This window comes from Phytophthora cinnamomi (genome assembly GCF_018691715.1).
Source record: "Phytophthora cinnamomi strain GKB4 chromosome Unknown Contig58, whole genome shotgun sequence".
In the NCBI taxonomy this organism is placed as follows: domain Eukaryota; phylum Oomycota; class Peronosporomycetes; order Peronosporales; family Peronosporaceae; genus Phytophthora; species Phytophthora cinnamomi.
The window spans coordinates 191,239-211,774 of NW_027150991.1; the positions used below are offsets into that span (position 1 = coordinate 191,239).

The window sequence follows — 20,536 nt, forward strand, 5'->3', positions numbered from 1 at the left end:
TGTACTGTAGACACGCAGCGCCAGCACCAGCGAACAGACCGCCTGTAATACGCAAGCTTTGAACAAAACAAAACGCTGTTTGGTTCGCTGTTGCAGTTGAGGAAATGCCAGCAAATGCGGCCTCTTTACATAACCTTATTTGTTGCCGAGTCGGCCGGTATAATAATGGTTCCGGCGTCTGCCTGCATCATGCTGAGCTCACCTGGGATGCCTGAGAACCAACAGAAACTGGGCGGGCTTCAAGGGCGTTGAAGTGAGCGCGCGGGCTTTGCCGGCCTATGGCTGCCTGCAAAAGGCTTGCCGCAGGCTTTTGCCAAACGCAGATATTGATGAAAATCTTTCTTGCTGTAGTCCACCTGCACGATACCAAGCGAGTTGTTCGTCGCATCACTCACCAGAACCGCATAAGAAAGTAGGCAACATTACGAGGTCGGAAAGCAGCTGCGGAGTGGGTGGTCAAGATGTCCCCGAGGACAGAGTACCGTACCAAGATGGCATTGCCGCTTGGTATAGTACCCATGGCTGCATTGTGTTCGACCTGTTGAGGCAGTGAGTTGGTCGCCAAGTTGCTGATTTGATTTGAGTGAGCTGTCGTGGTGTGCCACGCTGGACGTTCGGCGTCCGGAAACTGAACATTGGGGATGCACGTTTCCGAGGTCTCCTCAACCCGTTCCGGCCACAGCAATGCTGCGGCGGTTTCACACTATGCTATGCTACGCTCGCAATGCAGGACAGTACTCGGCTAGCAGTGGGTCAGCAAAGAGTACAGCTCTGCCTTCGCCAAACAAAGTTTTTTGCGGCAAATTGCACATGTCAAACAGCTCCGTCAAAGAAGTTAAGTCAAGGACCGTCAGTGAATGTACATGACCCAGCTAGATAGCGTAGATAGTATCCACAACGAAATCAAACTATCGAATTTGAGCTCAAAGATTTTTGTTTTGTAGATTACTGCAGCGGCACCAACCCGCATGGGCTAGCCTTCATACTATGTAGCAGCAAGCCAACCGAGTGCTCACTTGCTCTGGCTAAAAGCGTTTGGTTACCGCCAGTGTGTCAACGCTTCGAGGTGCTGCACGAGCGGGATCCCCTGCACGTGGAAGCGAGCGAGGTACTCCTGGTTCTTGGTGCGCTGCTCGATGTTCCATCTGCAGCCACAAACCAGCAGTTATTAGTCTCCGCTCCAAATAGGTTCCTCTATCCACTGCTGTCTGCTCGTACCGCCGACGGACGCGACGGAAGCGAACGCGGTGCTCCTTAAGAAGCTCCGAAAGGGAGACGTCGCAACGCGAGTTGATGATGTCCTGCTGCCAGACACAAGCACCCCACAAATTAAGAACAGGCAAGGATAGAGATATATACGTTAACGGGAACGTACTGCTGATTGATCGGGTGCTACTTGTGCAGACTCCTGCTTGGTGCTGTCTCGATCGCTGCTCTTATGCGCAACCCCACGGGACGAGCGCTTCTTCACCTTCTACACAAAAAAAAATATGAGCAAAAGGCAACCAAGTTAGAATCATGCTGTGAACAAGAAAAAGTATCCCAAATGAAGCTGTACAATACCTGAGCTGAAGGTGCAGCCGGAGTTCGGAGACTCCTACATTTGACACAAAACTCGTCAGTTTATCAGGAAATAAGACTGGGAAAAATTGTGCCAGTGCGCACCTCTTGGCTCGTGCCTTCACCTTCACCTTGGGCGTCCTCTTCCCCTTTGTCCTCTACAGAATAAGAAATCACCAACAGCAACGGCAACAAATGAGTCTAAACCTCTCTAACCAAAACGGTGACCCATCTCCTCTCTAAACGTCTCTAAACGTATATCCTCTTTACGCACGTGCTCACAGAAGCCTGAAATGTTGGAGGGCGAGTCGCCGCTCTCGCCCAATGGGGAGGCGGCGGCCGCGCGGCTGCTGAGCATGATGAGCTCCTCCGCCACGCGGAACGTCTCGGCGTCATGTCGGCTGGAGTCGAGCATGGCGGTCGCGTGTGCGGTTAAGCTTGCCAGTCTCTAACGCTGTTGGCAGCTGCGTGCGCTGCGTTTGTTTCGCGTTGCACTCTCTGTCGGCTTTTGCCTGCGAGGAGCTTGAAGGTTCCTAGCGGCGACTTCCTCCTTCCGATTTTGAATTTGGGGAGGGAAAAGAGGCTTTGACAATCGACAGAAGGTCCGTGTTTCAAGGATATGGAACTGCAGTTAGAGACTATCTGGGGATGGTCGTAGTGATTTAGATAGATCTGTCACTATACCCAGGTGGTGGGTAAAACATTTGAACCGCCACTTTTACCCGCGTTTTTCGCGTTTTACCCGCCAAACCCGTTGAGCCAACCAATCACAGGCCTCCCCATATGTAAAACTTGCAGGGCACACAATAAACAATGCTTGTGTTTCTGTTGCTGATATCCTTGTTGGTTGCTGCTCTCTTACTCTCTCATGAGGTACTACATGTATGCGCTCAGTGGATATTCCTCGTGGCGATAGTCACTACTCACCGTGCACAACACCCACACTAAAACAGCTAATGGAAAATACCTCCAAAATACGAGCGCATCAGATGCTGCCTTGCAGCTGAAGACGGCGGCGCTCGGATCTTCCTATTCGCGCTTCTGCTCGGTTTGTCGTCTTGCCCTATTTGCGCTTCTGCTCCGTTTGTCGTCTTGGAGACTCCTGGTCTCCTTCCCTGTGCGTTCACTTGACCTGAATCACCGCAGCGGCAGACCCCTGAACTATGTTATAAGTAATTCAAAATGGCCTGCTGCCCTGGCGCCACAGAGGGAGACGCCATCCCCGAGCTCGCAGCCGAAGACGGCGCCGGGCTGCCTCCCGGACTGGGCAGGCTCTCCTCGTCGTGGTCAGGATCATCGTCAGTGCTGGCTGGGGACAACGGTGCGGGATCAAACAAGTTGTACAGCTCCGACCACGGCAGCTCTTCCGTTGAAACGACCCGCCGTGCAGGCTGCTCTTCCTGGAACAGCGAGTGGCTCTGGAGACCTCCTGGAACTTGCAGGTGGTCGACGTGCAGTTGCTGCTGCTGCTGTTGTTGCTGTTGTTGCTGGCTGATCATCATCTGCTCCGCGAGTTGCTGAATAAGTCGCTGCTGGTGCTGCAGCAATTCCTGCTGCTGGCGCTGGTGTTGCTGAAGCTGTTGGTTCTGCTGGTTGATCAACAATTGCTGCTGTTGACGATTTAGCTGCTGTTGCTGCTGAGGTTGCTGTTGCTGTTGCAACATCCCTCCACCGCACATCAAATTATCCAGTCCCCGATAATCGAAACCCGATGACGCGCTGTCCACTAGAACAGAGGATGACGGAGGGCAAACTGCCATAGGAGACGATACCGCTCCGAAAATGTTTTCCATCTTGAATGGCGGCACGTCTGTCATTGGCGATGAAATATCCACAAAGCCCGTGGACGTCGGAGGCGCCGTCACACGCGTAGCACTGGGGCGGCGACCATACGTCATATCTTCCTTGGAAGGAGATACAATTGGAGAGTCGGTAGCGCAGCTTGACACAATTGTTGATGCCGGTGACGCCGGAGTAGGCGGCAATACTGCACGAAGTGAAGGCGAGGCAGCCTCGGCACGCACTGTGCGCTTTCGCTTCAGATGTCTGTCGTCAGCGGTCTCCTGGTTCTCGAAGGCTTCGGCCTCAGGCTTAATAGTCACGGCATGGCTGGCTCTTCGGCTGGAGTAGATAGAAAATCCGTCCGAGCGCAGACGCTCAAGGCAGTACATGTACGACCCCATGGGCTTCATGAACAGTACCTCAAGCACGTGTTGTGCATCGCTACCAGAGAGCCCCTGTCCACGTGGCGCCGTCCACCCGTAATGCCACGCCTTGCACTCCGCATTAAACTCAAAATTGCCGACTGTGACGAGGTTTCCATCGCTGCGCCGCGCAGAATTCCCGGGAATAGTGGGTTCATCGGGTGCTCCTTGTCGCGCACCCATGCTAACACGTCCGTCTTCTCGATAGTCTGTCCAGGAAACACCTCGGGACCCGACACGGTCTGGTCAAACGTGCCCTCCAAGTTCAAAACCGCGCGAAGGCCAGCACAGCCGGTCGTGTCGTTTGAATGGGACAGATCTTGACACCTCCCGACTCGGTCACGCGGCTCACAGCCACGTGCACTCGGATCGAGTCTCCACAGAAGCCCGAGCTCACGTGGCGCCCGTTGCGACAGCACGGGAAGCACCGCAAGTTCTTCTGGCCTCCTTTCTTGTTGTTGCGCTGGTACCGCGGCCGGAAGAGCTGGAAATCTTTGGTGGGGCCACGAAAGACGCCCGGACGTTCAACCCGTGCGGGTTCTCGCACGAATCATTGCAGCAGGGGCCCGGAACGCTCTGGTACACCAAATTGTCGTCCTCTTCAGGGTCGTCGCCCCTCATGGGCTTGGTGTTGCCGTCCGACTCGATCCAAGTGCCGAAACCTGCTTCGATCTGGTACGTGGGCGGCTCCAGCAGCAGCGAGTCACGGGCCGCCAATAGTTTGTAGAAATCCACGCCGCTCTCCACTGTGGACGGGTAGATCTGCCTCATTGCCTGCAGCCCCGAGTATTTTACCTGGAAGGGGCAATAATTATAAGAGGTTGGTTAGCACCACTTAACCCGGTTAGCACTACCTTAAGCGGAAAGTTGCAGTTGCATTTGCAGTTCCCAGGCAGATAGAGACGTACAATCGACGTGTAGGTGAACTCTCCAGGTGGAGGTCGCACCACGCACGTGGACACGTGGCCCACGGTGTGTGTGGTCTTTAGGATCATACGCAGCAGGCGCTCGAACTCCTCGACGTGGCGAGGGTCCACGCACATGCGCGTGACCATGACAGCCTGGGATTCGGCAACACAGCCACACAAGTATCATGGTTAGCACCACCTAACCTTCAAGTATTGCCAGTAAGAGAAAGTTGCCCAAGTGGTGTTAAATTTAACACCACTTATCCGCGAGGTAAAGGCGCGCACCCACCTCCTCGTCGTCCTTGATGTTGGTGGACTGCAGCGCCTCCTTGAGCATGCGGAAGCTCAGGAAGCTGCGCGTGAGCTCCGCGCTCGACGCCTCTTGGTGTTCCCCATGGCGGCGTACGGGTCGGCGTTCAGGGAAGATGAAGGTGAGGTGGCTCCTTCGCTCTTGCACTTCGCCTGTCGTCCGCGCGCTTCGTTCTTCGTGTGGGGTGAGTGGTGCGAGGAGGGACCAACACTCGCGGAGCATTTTCACCTGCGATACGCGATGCGTGCCAGCGCCACCACCCCGCGATATCAGATAATCCGCGAATGTTGTCCATTAGACACGGGTTCAATTTATACTTGATATTTGTATGTAGCAATACATTCGAGAGGGACAACCTGCAAGAAGCGAATATTCGAGATGGCGGTGACGCATTTGATGTCGCGTGCCGACGGTTTTCTGTAACGGGCAGGGACTGTCCAATCAGCGTCCCGCACGAGGTGCTGATTACGGAATCGATTGATGAGCTTGGGCAACATGAGTCGGATAGGTCATTGTCGTTATCAGGCCGTTTGCTCCCGCTCCGCTGCAAGGCGGAAATGGGCCGCGGATGCACAAGACAAGTCAAAGTCGAGTACCCCAGAGCTATTGCAGTGGATATTGGCGCTCGTCTTTTGCCGCTCCTGGAGCGCAGTACGCATCGTGTTGCACAGCTCCAGCGTCGGCAGCGGCGAAACGTCGTTTTCGGGTTTCTCCACTTGGGTAGCGGCCTCTATCTTGCTCTGCTTAGGGGCGACTGATGATCTGACAAGTGGGGCACGCGCGCACAGACCAGATTTGCAAGTGAGTCGAGTGGATTTTCAGGCGGGACACGTGTCGGGGTGCTTACCTCACGGGCTTTTTGGCGCTGGACTTCTTCCGAGAGTTCGAGTTTGTGGTGGCCTTGTGCCGAGCAGGAGTTGGGGCAGTGCCGTCGTCGCGCGCGGGGGAGGACAAGAGAGCAGCAGGGCAGTCGGTGGGCGACTGCTTTCGCAGCTCTAGCAGCTCGGCGATCGAGTACTCGAGCTTCTTGGAGACGGCAGGGGGGCGGAAGCGGTAGCGATACCGACAGCTGCTGCATCCTCGTCCGACCTCGGATCTTCTCCGCGCGCGGAATCCGAATCGGGCGGGTTTGTTTCGGCGCTTTCTCCGCTGCGCTCCTCACTTTCGGCGACAGGATCCTGGTCAGGCACTCCGTGGCCAAATTCATCCGTCCGGCTAGCACCACTAGAAATTGGCGCCAACGGTTCAGCTACACAAACGGAACGGTCGCCATGCTGTGTCTCGTCGATCTGTCCGATAGTATCCTCCACGGGCAGCTCCCCGCCAGGAAATCGGCCAGTGAACCCAGCTCCACTCGCTCGTACCGAATCCGATCCTGTTTCCTATCCCCAGTCGAAATTTCAGCCGGCTCTGAGACCGCACCCGACTCGACCTCCGAGCCACCTTCAGTCTCGGTAACAAGGCCGTCATTGTCTGCATTATCCAGACTCGCCATCTCTTCGCCTGCCTCCACCCGATCAACATCTCCGCCGTCGTCAAAAGCACCAGCCACCTCGTGTGTCTCCGCAACACCAACTTCAGTTTCTACCACCTCGTCAATATCCCCATCGGCAGCCACCTCCTCCTCATCATCATCTTCTTCTTCTCCACCACAGACCTCCACCCCCACAGCTCCATAGTAGTCGTCGTAGCACTTCCTACAGTAGAAGTACCCGTCGTTCTCATCAAGCACCACCTCCAGTTCCCCTCCTGCACCTCCACACGTCGTGCACACCAACTCCTCTTCTCCCTTCTCTTCCTTCTTCTCCTTCTCTTCTCCCTCCTCCTCCTCCTCTGCTCGCTGCAGCTCACCCGCCAGCTGCGCGGCCTTCCTCCTCAGCGCCTCGGCACGCCGCACGCCCCTGTACAGCGTCCTGTAGCCCCCGATCACGCCGCGCAGCGAGCACTGCTCCACCACTTGCAGCGCGTAGTCCAGACTCTCCTGGGCCTCGCGCAGCAGCTGCGCCGCCTGGGCGCCGTCCGTCGCCTGCGACTGCGCCACGCAGGCCTCGCCCACGTTGCAGGACAGCACGAAGAGCGCGGCCAAGTCCTGCTGCGAGTACGCTCCGCCCAGCGCCGCCTTCCACGTGTCCAGCGCGTGCGCGTAGAGCCCCTCGGCCGCCAGCAGCCGCCCCTGGCGGATGGCGCGGCGGGTCGTCTCCATCACCGTCAAGTGTTCTTGTACAGGGAGAAGAGTCTCGGATCGGATAGGTGTTCTTGTAGATGAAATCATCCACGACTTGAAGTTTCGGTGGAATTTTATCATTTATAGTGGTACATATTTTGATGAACGTGGCGTGGAAGGACCCGGTGGAGAGGCTCCTGGAGCTGCTGCGACTGCGCACCGTGAGCTCCGAGGGGCCCAGCGGCAGCTACAACGAGGTGGAATCGCTGGGTAGATGGAGGCCGTAGCACAAGTGCTGACCGTCTGGGGGCTATTGTGTTCTGATTAGTGTGCGGAATGGCTGCGGGGGTATCTGGGAGAGCGTAATAGTGCTGTTGCTAGTATGATGTAAAGATTAATTCGTTTGAACCAACGCTGTGGCCATTGTTGGTGTTGTGGCAGTTGGTCTACCCGTGCAAGTTTTCTCGCCTGTGGAGAACAAACCTGTCGTTCTGGTGCGTGGAACTGGTAAGCATCTGGGTGGGCAATGGATTTATCCTTTGCTTTGTTTAATGTTGTTGTAGGCGACCTGGAGAGGTGAAGATCCGACGCTTCCGGGGATTATCTTGAACTCGCACTACGATGTGGTGCCGGCAATTGCCGAGCACTGGGAGTTTGACCCTTTCGACGTGAGAACTTCTGGTTTGGTTTTCAACGAGGGAAGAGATGGAGGAAAGTCTAATGGTTACGTGTAATCCGTAGGCAAAAGTGCTGGATGATGGTCGCATCTACGGTCGGGGCACGCAGGACATGAAGAGTGTTTGCATCCAGTACGTGGAGGCGGTGCACGCCCTCATGTTGTCAGGGTTTAAGCCCAAGCGCAACATTTACCTGCTCTTCGTGCCGGATGAAGAGATTGGCGGCGCAGAAGGAATGGGGCCTTTTGGAGAGCGAGCAGTTCAAGGCGATCATGCCCCTTGCGTTCGCGTTTGATGAGGGTCTGGCCAACCCAGGTGACGCGTTCACTGTATTCTACGGTGAACGGTCTCCGTGGTGGGTGTACGTCAAAGCTGAAGGTCCGACTGGCCATGGTAGCAGGTTTATCAAGAACACGGCCACCTCCAAGATTATCGACATCTGCAACAAGGCACTAGCGTTCCGTGGCGAGCAGGAGAAGGAACTTGGTGCTGATAGTGGATGCAAACACGGCGATATGAAGAAGAAAAAACTCGGTGACGTGACGACCGTTAATATCACGGCGCTGCAGAGCGGGGTGTCCCAAGACGGGGGTAAGACCCATGCCCTCAATGTGATCCCCACGGAAGCCATCGCAGGTTTTGATATCCGCGTGTCTACTGGGATGGACTTGAACGCCATGAAAGCGAAACTAGATGATTGGTGCGCTGCCGAGGGTGTTTCGTGGGGGTTTGCTCTGTGGACGAGTCCGATGCACGAGCACTACATCACCTCTCTGGATGCTGATAACGTGTGGTGGCATCTTTTTCAGAACGCCTGCGCTGGTATCGGGGAAAAGCTGGAGACAGAGACATTTCCTGCGGCTACAGATAGTCGCTTTCTCCGTAAGGTGGGTGTTCCAGCAATCGGTTTCTCGCCGATGAAGCGGACCGAGATCCTGCTGCATGAGCACAACGAAAGCCTGGCGAAGGGAACATTTCTGCACGGCATCAGTGTTTACATGAGCGTATTTTGGGACATGTTCGCCTTTAAATAGTGCCATGGCCGAATTGGTCAAGTGCACTGCAACGTGTTAAGATAACTTTCCAGGCCTAGCTACTTAAGGAGTGCGATTTCGACTTCCAAAGTAAGACTAGACTGTGATGATAGCCTTCACTTAATTGTACTTGCCTCCTCGAACCATTCTGTTCTCCCAAAATTTCTCGTACCTCTTGGCGAAGTTGGGGAAATTCTCGGCGACCCATTCCGGACTTCGGTTTTTGAAAATCCAAACGTTGTATTGAGCCAGCCTTCCGAACTTGTTGTTGAACCTCTTGATCAGCGGGGGTAAATCAACCGATAAGGAGGGAACCTTCTCCAACACGGACGGAACTTTCTCCAAAGAAATAGCTCTCCTCCCTCATCGATCTGTTCTCTTACGTAGCAATGGCCTCCTTCGAAGTACGCGAACGATCCCATTGCGAAGCTTCGAGCGAGGTGATCTGGCCGGAAGTCGACAGGGCGTCAGCAGTTGCAAGCAGGGTGGTCACTGCCAGCAGAACGACGTTGTAGAATCGCATTATGCGGGGTTGGCTGCATTGCCATCGCTCGGACCGGTGCGGGCGCCACAGAGGTGCGCGGGCATGCGCATTCAGTCGCGCGCAAGGCGTGGGCGTGCGGTTGGTGGCTGGCGCAATGGGCGCGAGTTGGGCGAAGGCTGGTTAGAGAAGGTGTCCCAAATCTATGCGGTTAGGGATACGGCTTCACCACGCGACCCGGGTTCGAGTCCCGGTTTGGGAATTTTGTTTTCCGTCTCCGCCGGCTCGCGTCTGTCTGTTGGCCAGGTCGCGCCCCTCATGACGTGCCCGGGTTGCGAGGTCAGCTTGCGGTGGAGCGTAGCCGTGTGGGCGCGCCACAGAAGGCCGATGTAGTCGGTGGTGCAGACCAGCTCCGCCGACGTGGTTCGGCGCTGTATCGCATCGCTCGACCGGTGCGGCGCCAGAGGTGCGCGGGCATGCGTATCTCAGCCGCGCGCAAGGCGTAGCGTGCGGTTGGTGGTTGTGGCGCAATGGGCGCTGAGTTGGGCGCAGGGCTGGTTAGAGAAGGTGCCCCAAATAGTCTATGCGGTTAGGATACGGCTTTCACCACGCGACCCGGCCCGATCCGGTTTGGGAATTTTGTTTTTCCGCCCCGCCGGCTCGCGTCTTCGTCTGTTGGCCAGGTCGCGCCCTGGGCGACGTGTGGCCTGCTGCGAGGTCGTGCTTGTGGTGGGAGCGTAGCCGTGTGGGCGCCACAGAAGGCCGATGTAGTCGGTGGTGCAGACCAGCCCGCCGGGGCGTGGTTCGGCGTTGTATCGCATCGCTGGATCGGTGCGGGCGCCACAGAGGCGCGGGCATGCGTATTCAGTCGCGCGCAAGGCGTGCGTGCGGTTGGTGGTTGTGGCGCAATGGGCGCGAGTTGGGCGTAGGCTGGTTAGGAGAAGGCGCCCCAAATAGTCTATGCGGTTAGGATAATGCGGCTTTCACTCCACGCGACCCGGGTTCGAGTCCCGCTGGTCAGAATTTTGTTTTTCCGTCCCGCCGGCTCGCGTCTTCGTCTGTTGGCCAGGTCGCGCCCCTGGGCGACGTACCCGCTGCGAGGTCGTGCTTGCGGTGGGGAGCGTGTACGTGTGGGCGCGCTACTGGTGAAGGCCGATGTAGTCGGTGGTGCAGACCGCCCGCCGGACGTGGTTCGGCGTTGTATCGCATCGCTCGACCGGTGCGTGGGCGCCACAGAGGTGCGCGTGGGCATGCGTATCTTCAGTCGCGCAAGGCGTGCGGTTGGTGGTTGTGGCGCAAATGGGCGCGAGTTGGGCGTAGGGTTGGTTAGAGAAGGTGCTCCCAAATAGTTCGGCGCATAGGATACGTGGCTTTCAATTCACGCCGACCCGGTTCGAGTCCGGTTTGGGAATTTTGTTTTTCCGCCCCGCCGGCTCGCGTCTTCGTCTGCTGCCAGGCCGCGCCCTGGGCGACGTGCGGCCTGCTGCGAGGTCGTGCTTGCGGTGGTGGGAGCGTGTAGCCGTGTGGGCGCGCCACAGAAGGCCGATGTAGTCGGTGGTGCAGACCAGTCTGCCGGACGTGGTTCATGTTGCACATCGCATCGCTCGACCGGCGGGCGCCACAGAGTGCGCGTAAGCATGCGTATCTCTCAGTCGCAGCGCAAGGCGGGCGTGCGGTTGGTGGTTGTGGCGCAATGGGCGAGTTAGCGTAGGGTTGGTTAGAGAAGGTGCCCCAAATAGTTCAGGCGGTTAGGATACGTGGTTTTCACTCCACGCGACCCGGGTTCGAGTCCCGGTTTGGGACGAGTTTTTCCGTCTCGCCGGCTTCCGCGTCTTCGTCTGTGCCATTGTGGTCGCGCCCCTGGGCGACGTGTGGCCCGCTGCGAGGCGGTCGTGCTTGCGGTGGGAGCGTAGCCGTGTGGGCGCGCCACAGAAGGCCGATGAAGTCGGTGGTGCAGACAGCTCCGCCGGGCGTGTCTGGCGTTGTATCGCATCGCTCGGACCGGTGCGGGCGCCACAGAGGTGCGCGTGGGCATGCGCATTCAGTCGCGCGCGCAAGGCGTGCGGTTATGGTTGTGGCGCAATGGGCGCGAGCTGGGCGTAGGCTGGTTAGAGAAGGTATTCCAAATATAGGGCGGTTAGGATACGTGGCTTTCACCTTACGCGACCCGGGTTCGAGTCCCGGTTTGGGAATTTTGTTTTTTCCGCCCCGCCGGCTCGCGTCTTCGTCTGTTGGCTGTCAGCCCCTGGGCGACGCGTGGCCTGCTGGCGAGAGGTCGTGCTTGCGGTGGAGCGTGTAGCCGTGTGGGCGCGCCAGCCACAGAAGGCCGATGGTCGGTGGTATGACCAGCTCGCCGGGCGTGGTTCGAGCGTTATCGCATCGCCTGACTGGCAGTGGCGCCACAGAGGTGCGCGTGGGCATGCGTGACCAGTCGCGCGCAAGGCGTGGGCGTGCGTGGTTGGTGGTTGTGGCGCAATGGGCGAGTTGGGCGTAGGGCTACAGGAGAAGGTGCCCCAAATAGTCTATGGTTATACGTATTTTCACTCCACGCGACCCGGGTTCGAGTCCCGGTTTGGGAATTTTGTTTTTTCCGCCCCGCCGGCTCGCGCTCCGTCTGTTGGCCAGGTCGCGCCCTGGCGACGTGCGGCCTGCCGCGAGGTCGTGCTTGCGGTGAGCGTAGCCGTGGGCGCTACAGAAGGCCGATGTAGTCGGTGAGACCAGCTCCGCCGGGACGTGCCTGGCGTTGTATCGCATCGTTCGGACCGGTGCGGCGCCACAGAGGTGCGCGTGGGCATGCATCTCAGTCGCGCGCAAGCGCATAGTCGCGGCGGGCTGCGGTTCGGTGGTTGTGGCGCAATGGGCGCGAGTTGGGCGTCAGGGGTACAGTAGAGAAGGTTCCCAAATAGTCTGCGGGATTGCATAGGGCTTTCACCCGCACGCGAACTCGGGTTGAGTCCCGGTCTGGAATTTGTTTTCCGCCCCGCCGGCTCCGCCGTCTGTTGGCCAGGTCGCGCCCTGGGACGATTGGCTGCTGAGGTCGTGCTTGCGGTGGAGCGGTAGCGGTGGGCGCGCACGAAGGCCGATGTGAGTCGGTGGTGAACCACTCCGCCGGGGCGTGGTTCGGCGTTGCATCGCATCGCTCGACCGGTGCGGGCGCACAGGTGCGCGCGGGCATGCGTACTCAGTCGCGCGCAAGGCGATTGGGCGGCGTTGGTGGTTGATGGCGCAATGGCGCGTAGTTGGGCGATGGTTGGTTAGAGAAGGTGCTCCCAACAGTCTAGGCGTTAGGATACTGGCTTTCACCACGCGACCCGGCGAGTCCCGGTTTGGGAATTTTGTTTTCCGCCCCGTCGGCTCAAGCGTCTTCGCTCTGTTGCCGTCGTTCCGGGCGATGTGGCCTGCGCGAGGTCGTGCCGCGGTGGGAGCGTAGCCGTGTGGCGCGCTCCAGAAGGCCGATGTAGTCGGTGGTTATGACCAGTCTGCCGGGCTGGTTGCGTTGTATCCATCGCTCGGACTGGGCGGGCGCCGCAGGCGCGTGGGCTGCGTATCTCAGTCGTCGCGCAAGGCGTGGGCGTGCGGTTGGTGGTTGTGGCGCAATGGGCGCGAGTTGGGCGTAGGGCTGGTTGAAGGTGCCCCAAAGTTCAGGCGGTTAGGATACGTGGCTTTCACCCACGCGACCTGGCTCGAGTCCCGGTTTGGGAATTTTGTTTTTCCGCCCCGCCGGCCTGCGTCTTCGTCTGTTGGCAGGTCGCGCCCCTGGGCGAGTGTACCGCTGCGAGGTCGTGCTGCGGTGGAGCGTGTAGCCGTGGGCGCGCCACAGAAGGCCGATGTAGTCGGTGGTGCAGACCAGACTCCGCCGGGCGTGGTTCGAGCGTTGTATCGCACGCCTGACCTGCTGCGGGCGCACAGAGGTGGCGTGGGCATGCGTTATCTCTGCCGTCGCGCAAGCGTGGGCGTGCGGTTGGGTTGTGGCGCAATGGCGCGAGTTGGGCGTAGGGTTGGTTAGGAGAAGGTGCCCCAAACAGTCATGCGGTTAGGATACGTGGCTTTCACTCCACGCGACCCGGGTTCGAGTCCCGGTTTGAATTGTCTTTTCCGTCGCCAGCCATTCGCGTCGTCTGTTGAGCAGGTCGCGCCCCTGGGCGAGTGTGGCCTGCGCGAGGTCGTGCTTGCGGTGGGAGCGTAGCCGTGTGGGCGCGCCACAGAAGGCCGAGTAGTCGGTGGTTGCAGACCAGCCCGCCGGGACGCTGGTTCGGCGTTGATCGCATCGCTCGGACCGGTGCGGGCGCACGAGTGCGCGTGGCATGCGTATCTCAGTCGCGCAAGGCGTGGGCGTGCGGTTGGTGGTTGTGGCAATCGGGCGCAGAGTTGGGCGTAGGCGGTTAGAGATGACTCCAAATAGTCTATGCGGTTAGGATACGTGGTTCACCCACGCGACCCGGGTTCGAGTCCCGGTTTGAATGGTTTTCCGCCCCGCGGAAACCGCGTCTTCGTCTGTTGGCCAGGTCGCGCCCTGGCGACGTGTGGCCTGCTGCGAGGTCGCTTGCGGTGGAGCGTGTACCGTGGGCGCGCCACAGAAGGCCGATGTGTCGGTGGTGAGACCAGCTCCGCCGGGGCGTGGTTCGCGTTGTATCGCATCGCTCGGACCGGTGCGGGCGCACAGAGGTGGCGCGCGTGGGCACGCATCAGTGTCGCGCGCTGGCGCGGGGTGCGGTTGGTGGTTGTGGCGCAATGGCGCGAGTTGGGCGTAGGGTTGGTTAGAGAAGGTGCCCCAAATTCTAGCGGTTAGATACGTGGCTTTCACCACGCGACCCGGGTTCGATCCCGGTTTGGGAATTTTGTTTTTCCGCCCCGTCGGCCTCGCGTCTTCGTCTGATTGGCCAGGTCGCGCCCTGGGCGATGGGCCTGCTGCGAGGTCTCGTGCGCGGTGGAGCGTGTAGCCGTGTGGGCGCGCCACAGAAGGCCGTGAGTCGGTGGTGCAGACCAGCCCGCCGCGTGGTTCGGCGTTGTATCGCATCGCTCGACCGGTGCGGCGCCACAGAGGTGCGCCGGGCAATCTCAGTCGGCGCAAGGCGTGGGCGTGCGGTTATGGTTGGGTGGCGCAGGGCGCGAGTTGGGCGTAGGGTTGGTTAGGAGAAGGTGCCCCAAAGTCTGGCGGTTAGGATACGTGGCTTTCACCCACGCGACCCGGGTTCGAGTCCCGGTTTGGGAATTTTGTTTTCCGCCCCGTCGGCTCGCGTCTTCGTCTGTTGGCCAAGTCGCGCCCCTGGGCGATGTGGCCCGCTGCGAGGTCGCTTGCAGGTGGAGCGTAGCCGGGCGCGCCACAGAAGGCCGATGTAGTCGGTGGTCAGACCCGTCCGCCGGGACGTGGTTCGGCGTTGATCGCATCGCTGCTCGCGGGCGCCACAGAGGTGCGCGTAAGCATGCGTATTGATCTCGTCAGCGCAAGGCGCGGGCGTGCGGTTGGTGGCTGTGGCGCAATGGGCGAGTTGGGCGTAGGGCTAGCTTGGAGAAGGTGCTCCCAAATAGTCTGGCGGTTAGATACGTGGCTTTCACTCCACGCGACCCGGGTTCGAGTCCCGGTTTGGGAATTTTGTTTTTCCGCCCCGTCGGCTCGCGTCTGCCCGTTGGCCAGGTCGCGCCCCTGGGCGAGTGTGGCCGCTGCGAGGTCGTGCTTGCGGTGGGAGCGTGTAGCCGTGGGCGCGCTACAGAAGGCCGATGTAGTCGGCTGGTGCAGACCAGCCCGCCGGGACGTGGTTCAAGGGTTGTATCGCATCGCTCGGACCGGTGCGGGCGCCACAGAGTGCGTGCGGGCATGCGTATCTCGGTGCGCGCAATGCGGGCGTGCGGTTGGTGGTGTGGCGCAATGGGCGCGAGTTGGGCGTAGGGTGGTTGGAGAAGGTGCTCCCAACAGTCTAGCGGTTAGGATACGTGGCTTTCACCCACGCGACCCGTCTCGAGTCCCGGTTTGGGAATTTTGTTTTCCGCCCCGTCGGCTCGCGTCTCGTCTGTTGGCCAGGTCGCGTCCCTGGGCGATGTTGTGGCCTCGCGAGGTCGTGCTTGCGGTGGTGGAGCGTGTACGTGTGGCGCGCCACAGAAGGCCGATGTAGTCGGTGGTGCAGACCAGCTCCGCCGGGACGTGGTTCGGCGTTGTATCGCATCGCTCGGACCGGTGCGGGCGCCACAGAGGTGCGTGGGCATGCGATCTCGTCGCGCAAGGCGTGGGCGTGCGGTTGGTGGTTGTGGCGCAATGGGCGCGAGTTGGGCGTAGGGTTAGGGAGAAGGTGCCCCAAATAGTCTAGGCGGTTAGGATACGTGGTTTCACCCACGCGACCCGGGTTCGAGTCCCGGTTTGGGAATTTTGTTTTTCCTCCGCGGCTCGCGTCTTCGTCTGTTGGCCGGTCGCGCCCCTGGGCGATGTGGCCGCTGCGAGGTCGTGCTTGCGGTGGGAGCGTAGCCGTGGGCGCGCCACAGAAGGCCGATGTAGTCGGTGGTGCAGACCAGCTCCGCCGGGGGCGTGGTTCGGCGATATCGCATCGCTCGGACCGGTGCGGGCGCCACAGGCGTGCGCGTGGGCAGCGTATCTCGTCGCGCAAGGCGTGGGCGTGCGGTTGGTGGTTGTGGCGCAATGGGCGCGAGTTGCGTAGGGTTGGTTAGGAGAAGGTGCCCCAAATAGTCTAGGCGGTTAGGATATCGTGGCTTCACTCCACGCGACCCGGGTTCGAGTCCCGGTTTGGGAATTTGTTTTTCCGCCCCGTCGGCTCGCGTCTTCGTCTGTTGGCCAGGTCGCGTCCCTGGCGACGTGACTGGCTGCGAGGTCGTGCTTGCGGTGGAGCGGTGTAGCCGTGGGCGCGCCACAGAAGGCCGATGTAGTCGGTGCAGACCAGCCCGCCGGGCGTGGTCTGGCGTTGATCGCATCGCTCGGACGGCGCGGGCGCCACAGTGCGCGGGCATGCGTATTCGGTCGCGCAAGGCGTGGGCGTGGTTGGTGGTTGGGCGCAATGGGCGCGAGTTGGGCGTAGGTTGGTTAGAGAAGGTGCTCCCAAAGTTAGGCGGAGGATACGTGGCTTTCACCCACGCGACCCGGGTTCGAGTCCCGGTTTGGGAATTTGGCCGCCCCGTCGGCCTCGCGTCTTCGTCTGCTGGCCAGGTCGCGTCCCTGGGCATGCGTGGCCTGCGAGGTCGTGCTTGCGGTGGAGCGTGTAGCCGGTGGGCGCGCCAGAAGGCCGATGAGCGGTGGTGCAGACCAGTCTGCCGGGCGTGGTTCTGGCGTTGTATCGCATCGCTCGGACGGTGCGGGCGCCACAGAGGTGCGCGCGTGGGCATATCTCGGTCGCGCGCAAGGCGCGGGGCGTGCGGTTGGTGGTTGTGGCGCAATGGGGCGAGTTGGGCGTAGGTGGTTAGAGAAGGTGCTCCCAAATAGCTAGGCGGTTAGGATACGTGGCTTTCACCCACGCGACCCGGGTTCGAGTCCCGGTTTGGGAATTTTGTTTTTCCGCCCCGTCGGCTCGCGCTTCGTCTGTTGGCCAGGTCGCGCCCCTGGGCGATGTGTGGCCTGCTGCGAGGTCGTGCTGCGGTGGGAGCGTGTAGCCGTGGCGCGCACAGAAGGCCGATGTAGTCGGTGGTGCAGACCGCTCCGCCGGGGCGTTTCGGCGTTGTATCGCATCCTCGGACGGTGCGGGCGCCACAGAGGTGCGCGTGGGCATGCGATCTCGTCGGCGCAAGGCTGGGCGGGTGGTGGTTGTGGCGCAATGGGCGCGAGTTGGGCGTAGGGTTGGTTAGGAGAAGGTGCTCCCAATAGTCTAGGCGGTTAGGATACGTGGCTTTCACTCCACGCGACCCGGTTCGAGTCCCGGTTTGGGAATTTGTTTTTCCGCCCCGTCGGCTCGCGTCTTCGTCTGTGGCCAGGTCGCGCCCTGGTCGATGTGGCCTGCTGCGAGGTCGTGCTTGCGGTGGGAGCGTGTAGCCGTGGGGCGCGCCAGAAGGCCGATGTAGTCGGTGGTGCAGACCAGCTCCGCCGGACGTGGTTCGGCGTTGTATCGCATCGCTCGACCGGCGGGCGCCACAGAGGTGCGCGGGGCATGCGTATCTCTCGTGCGCAAGGCGTGCGCGGTTGGGGTTGTGGCGCAATGGGCGCGAGTTGGGCAGGGTTGGTTAGAGAAGGTGCTCCAAATAGTCTAGGCGGTTAGGATACGTGGCTTTCACCCACGCGACCCGGGTCTGAGTCCCGGTTTGGGAATTTTGTTTTTCCGCCCCGTCGGCTCGCGTCTTCGTCTGTGCGGTCGCGCCCTGGGCGAGTGTGGCCTGCTGCGAGGTCGTGCTTGCGGTGGGAGGTGTACGTGGCGCGCACAGAAGGCCGATGTAGTCGGTGGTGCAGACCAGCTCCGCGGACGTGGTTCGGCGTTGTATCGCATCGCTCGGACCGGTGCGGGCGCCACAGAGGTGCGCGGGCATGCGTATCTCGTCGGCGCAAGGCGTGGGCGCGGTTGGTGGTTGTGGCGCAATGGGCGCGAGTTAGGGGTAGGGTTGGTTAGAGAAGGTGCCCCAAATAGTCTAGCGGTTAGGATACGTGGCTTTCAACCACGCGACCCGGGTTCGAGTCCCGGTTTGGAATTTTGTTTCCGCCCCGTCGGCTCGCGTCTTCGTCTGTTGGTTGCGGTCGCGCCCCTGGCGATGTGGCCTGCTGCGAGGTCGTGCTTGCGGTGGGAGCGTGTACGTGGGCGCGCCACAGAAGGCCGATGTAGTCGGTGGTGCAGACCAGCTCCGCCGGGCGTGGTTCGGCGTTGTATCGCATCGCTCGACCGGTGCGGGCGCCACAGAGGTGCGCGTGGGCATATCTCGTCGCGCAAGGCGTGGGCGTGCGGTTGGTGGTTGTGGCGCAATGGGCGCGAGTTGGGCGTAGGGTTGGTTAGAGAAGGTCTCCCAAAAGTTCAGGCGGTTAGGATAATCGGCTTTCACCCACGCGACCCGGGTTCGAGTCCCGGTTTGGGAATTTTGTTTTTCCGCCCCGTCGGCTCGCGTCCTGTCTGTTGGCCAGGTCGCGTCCCCGGCATGTGCCCGCTGCGAGGTCGTGCTTGCGGTGGAGCGTGTGGCCGTGGGGCGCGCCACAGAAGGCCGATGTATCGGTGGTGCAGACCAGCCCGCCGGGGCGGTTCGCGTTGTATCGCATCGCTCGACCGGTGCGGGCGCCACAGAGTGCGCGCGGGCATGCGATTCGGTCGCGCAAGGCGTGGGCGTGCGGTTGGTGGTGTGGCGCAATGGGCGCGAGTTGGGCAGGGTTTTAGAGAAGGTGCGTCCCAAATAGTCTAGCGGTTAGGATACGTGGCTTTCACCCACGCGACCCGGGTTCGAGTCCCGGTTTGGGAATTTTGTTTTCCGCCCCGTCGGCTCGCGCCTTCGTCTGTTGGCCAGGTCGCGCCCCTGGGCGATGTGGCCTGCGCGAGGTCGTGCTGCGGTGGAGGTAGCCGTGGGGCGCGCCACAGAAGGCCGATGTAGTCGGTGGTGCAGACCAGCTCCGCCGGGGGGCGTGGTTCGGCGTTGTATCGCATCGCTCGACCGGTGCGGGCGCCACAGAGGCGCGTGGGCATGCGTATCTCGTCGGCGCAAGGCGGGCGTGCGGTTGGTGGTTGTGGCGCAATGGGCGCGAGTTGGGCGTAGGGTTTAGGAGAAGGTGCTCCCAAATAGTCTATGCGGTTAGGATACGTGGCTTTCACCCACGCGACCCGGGTTCGAGTCCCGGTTTGGGAATTTTGTTTTTCCGCCCCGTCGGCTCGCGTCTTCGTCTGTTGAGCCAGGTCGCGCCCTGGGCGATGTGTGGCCTGCTGCGAGGTCGTGCTTGCGGTGGGAGCGTGTCGTGGCGCGCCACAGAAGGCCGATGTAGTCGGTGGTGCAGACCAGCCCGCCGGGGCGTGGTTCGCGTTGTATCGCATCGCTCGACCGGTGCGGGCGCCACGAGGTGCGGGCATGCGTATCTCGGTCGGCGCAAGGCGTGGGCGCGTGGTTATGGTTGTGGCGCAATGGGCGCGAGTTCGTAGGGTGGTTAGAGAAGGTGCCCCAAATAGTCTAGCGGTTAGGATATGGCTTTCACCCACGCGACCCGGGTTCGAGTCCCGGTTTGGGAATTTGTTTTTCGCCCCGTCGGCTCCGTCTTCGTCTGTTGGCCAGGTCGCGCCCCTGGGCGATGTGCCGCTGCGAGGTCGTGCTTGCGGTGGGAGCGTGTAGCCGTGTGGCGCGCCACAGAAGGCCGATGTAGTCGGTGGTGCAGACCAGCCCGCCGGGGCGTGGTTCGGCGTTGTATCGCATCGCTCGGACCGGTGCGGGCGCCACAGAGCGCGCGGTCGTATCTCGGTCGGCGCAAGGCGGGCGTGCGGTTGGTGGTGTGGCGCAATGGGCGCGAGTTGGGCGTAGGTTGGTTAGGAGAAGGTGCCCCAATAGTCTAGGCGGTTAGGATACGTGGCTTTCACCCACGCGACCCGGGTTCGAGTCCCGGTTTGGGAATTTTGTTTTCCGCCCCGTCGGCTCCGTCTTCGTCTGTTGGCCAGGTCGCGCCCCGCGATGTGTGGCCTGCTGCGAGGTCGTGCTTGCGGTGGGAGGTGTAGCCGTGTGGCGCGCCACAGAAGGCCGATGTAGTCGGTGGTGCAGACCAGCCCGCCGGACGTGGTTCGCGTTGTATCGCATCGCTCGATCGGTGCGGGCGCCACAGAGGTGCGCGTGGGCATGCGTATCTCGCGCGCGCAAGGCGCGGGCGTGCGGTTGGTGGTTGTGGCGCAATGGGCGCGAGTTGCGTAGGGTTGGTTAGGAGAAGGTGCCCAAATAGTCTAGGCGGTTAGATATGGCTTTCACTCCACGCGACCCGGGTTCGAGTCCCGGTTTGGGAATTTTTTCCGCCCCGTCGGCTCGCGTCTTCGTCTGTTCCAGGTCGCGCCCCTGGCGATGTGTGGCCTGCTGCGAGGTCGTGTTGCGGTGGAGCGTGTAGCCGTGTGGGCGCGCACAGAAGGCCGATGAGTCGGTGCAGACCAGCTCCGCCGGGGCGTGGTTCGGCGTTGTATCGCATCGCTCGGACGGTGCGCGGCTACAGAAGTGCGCGCGGGCATGCGTATCTCGGTCGTCGCGCAAGGCGTGGGCGTGGTTGGTGGTGTCAAATGGGCGCGAGTTGGGCGTAGGGTTGGTTAGGAGAAGGTGCTCCCCAAATAGTCTAT

At 60.8% G+C, this 20,536-nt stretch overlaps 4 protein-coding genes across 5 annotated transcripts; 1 reads left to right on the plus strand and 3 right to left on the minus strand.

Moving 5' to 3' along the window:
- Window positions 1-1,039: 1,039 nt before the first annotated feature.
- Window positions 1,040-1,975, minus strand: IUM83_14354 (WRKY transcription factor 19; the record flags this gene model as incomplete). 2 transcript variants are annotated; one of them, XM_067939095.1, is made up of 6 exons in its annotated part: window positions 1,040-1,145; window positions 1,219-1,304; window positions 1,376-1,471; window positions 1,564-1,597; window positions 1,666-1,718; window positions 1,835-1,975. In XM_067939095.1, the coding sequence occupies 6 exons, from the start codon at window positions 1,973-1,975 to the stop codon at window positions 1,040-1,042; spliced, it is 516 nt and encodes a 171-aa protein (XP_067787744.1). The 2 variants fall into 2 exon arrangements, with proteins under 2 accessions (XP_067787744.1, XP_067787745.1); XM_067939094.1 differs by having other exon boundaries at window positions 1,219-1,301; window positions 1,376-1,474.
- A 2,054-nt stretch (window positions 1,976-4,029) lies between these two features.
- On the minus strand, window positions 4,030-5,009 carry IUM83_14355 (uncharacterized protein; the record flags this gene model as incomplete). Its single annotated transcript, XM_067939096.1, has 4 exons — window positions 4,030-4,227; window positions 4,287-4,559; window positions 4,673-4,825; window positions 4,962-5,009. 4 exons carry the CDS (start codon window positions 5,007-5,009, stop codon window positions 4,030-4,032), a joined length of 672 nt encoding a protein of 223 aa, XP_067787643.1.
- Window positions 5,010-5,503: 494 nt separating this feature from the next.
- Window positions 5,504-7,185, minus strand: IUM83_14356 (Cell differentiation protein RCD1; the record flags this gene model as incomplete). The annotated part of the gene is made up of 3 exons (XM_067939097.1): window positions 5,504-5,744; window positions 5,830-6,051; window positions 6,347-7,185. 3 exons carry the CDS (start codon window positions 7,183-7,185, stop codon window positions 5,504-5,506), a joined length of 1,302 nt encoding a protein of 433 aa, XP_067787644.1.
- A 122-nt stretch (window positions 7,186-7,307) lies between these two features.
- IUM83_14357 (ACY1-like metalloprotease) lies at window positions 7,308-8,857 on the plus strand (the record flags this gene model as incomplete). Its single annotated transcript, XM_067939098.1, has 6 exons — window positions 7,308-7,403; window positions 7,475-7,508; window positions 7,588-7,640; window positions 7,710-7,814; window positions 7,888-7,955; window positions 8,041-8,857. The coding sequence occupies 6 exons, from the start codon at window positions 7,308-7,310 to the stop codon at window positions 8,855-8,857; spliced, it is 1,173 nt and encodes a 390-aa protein (XP_067787647.1).
- Window positions 8,858-20,536: the final 11,679 nt, after the last annotated feature.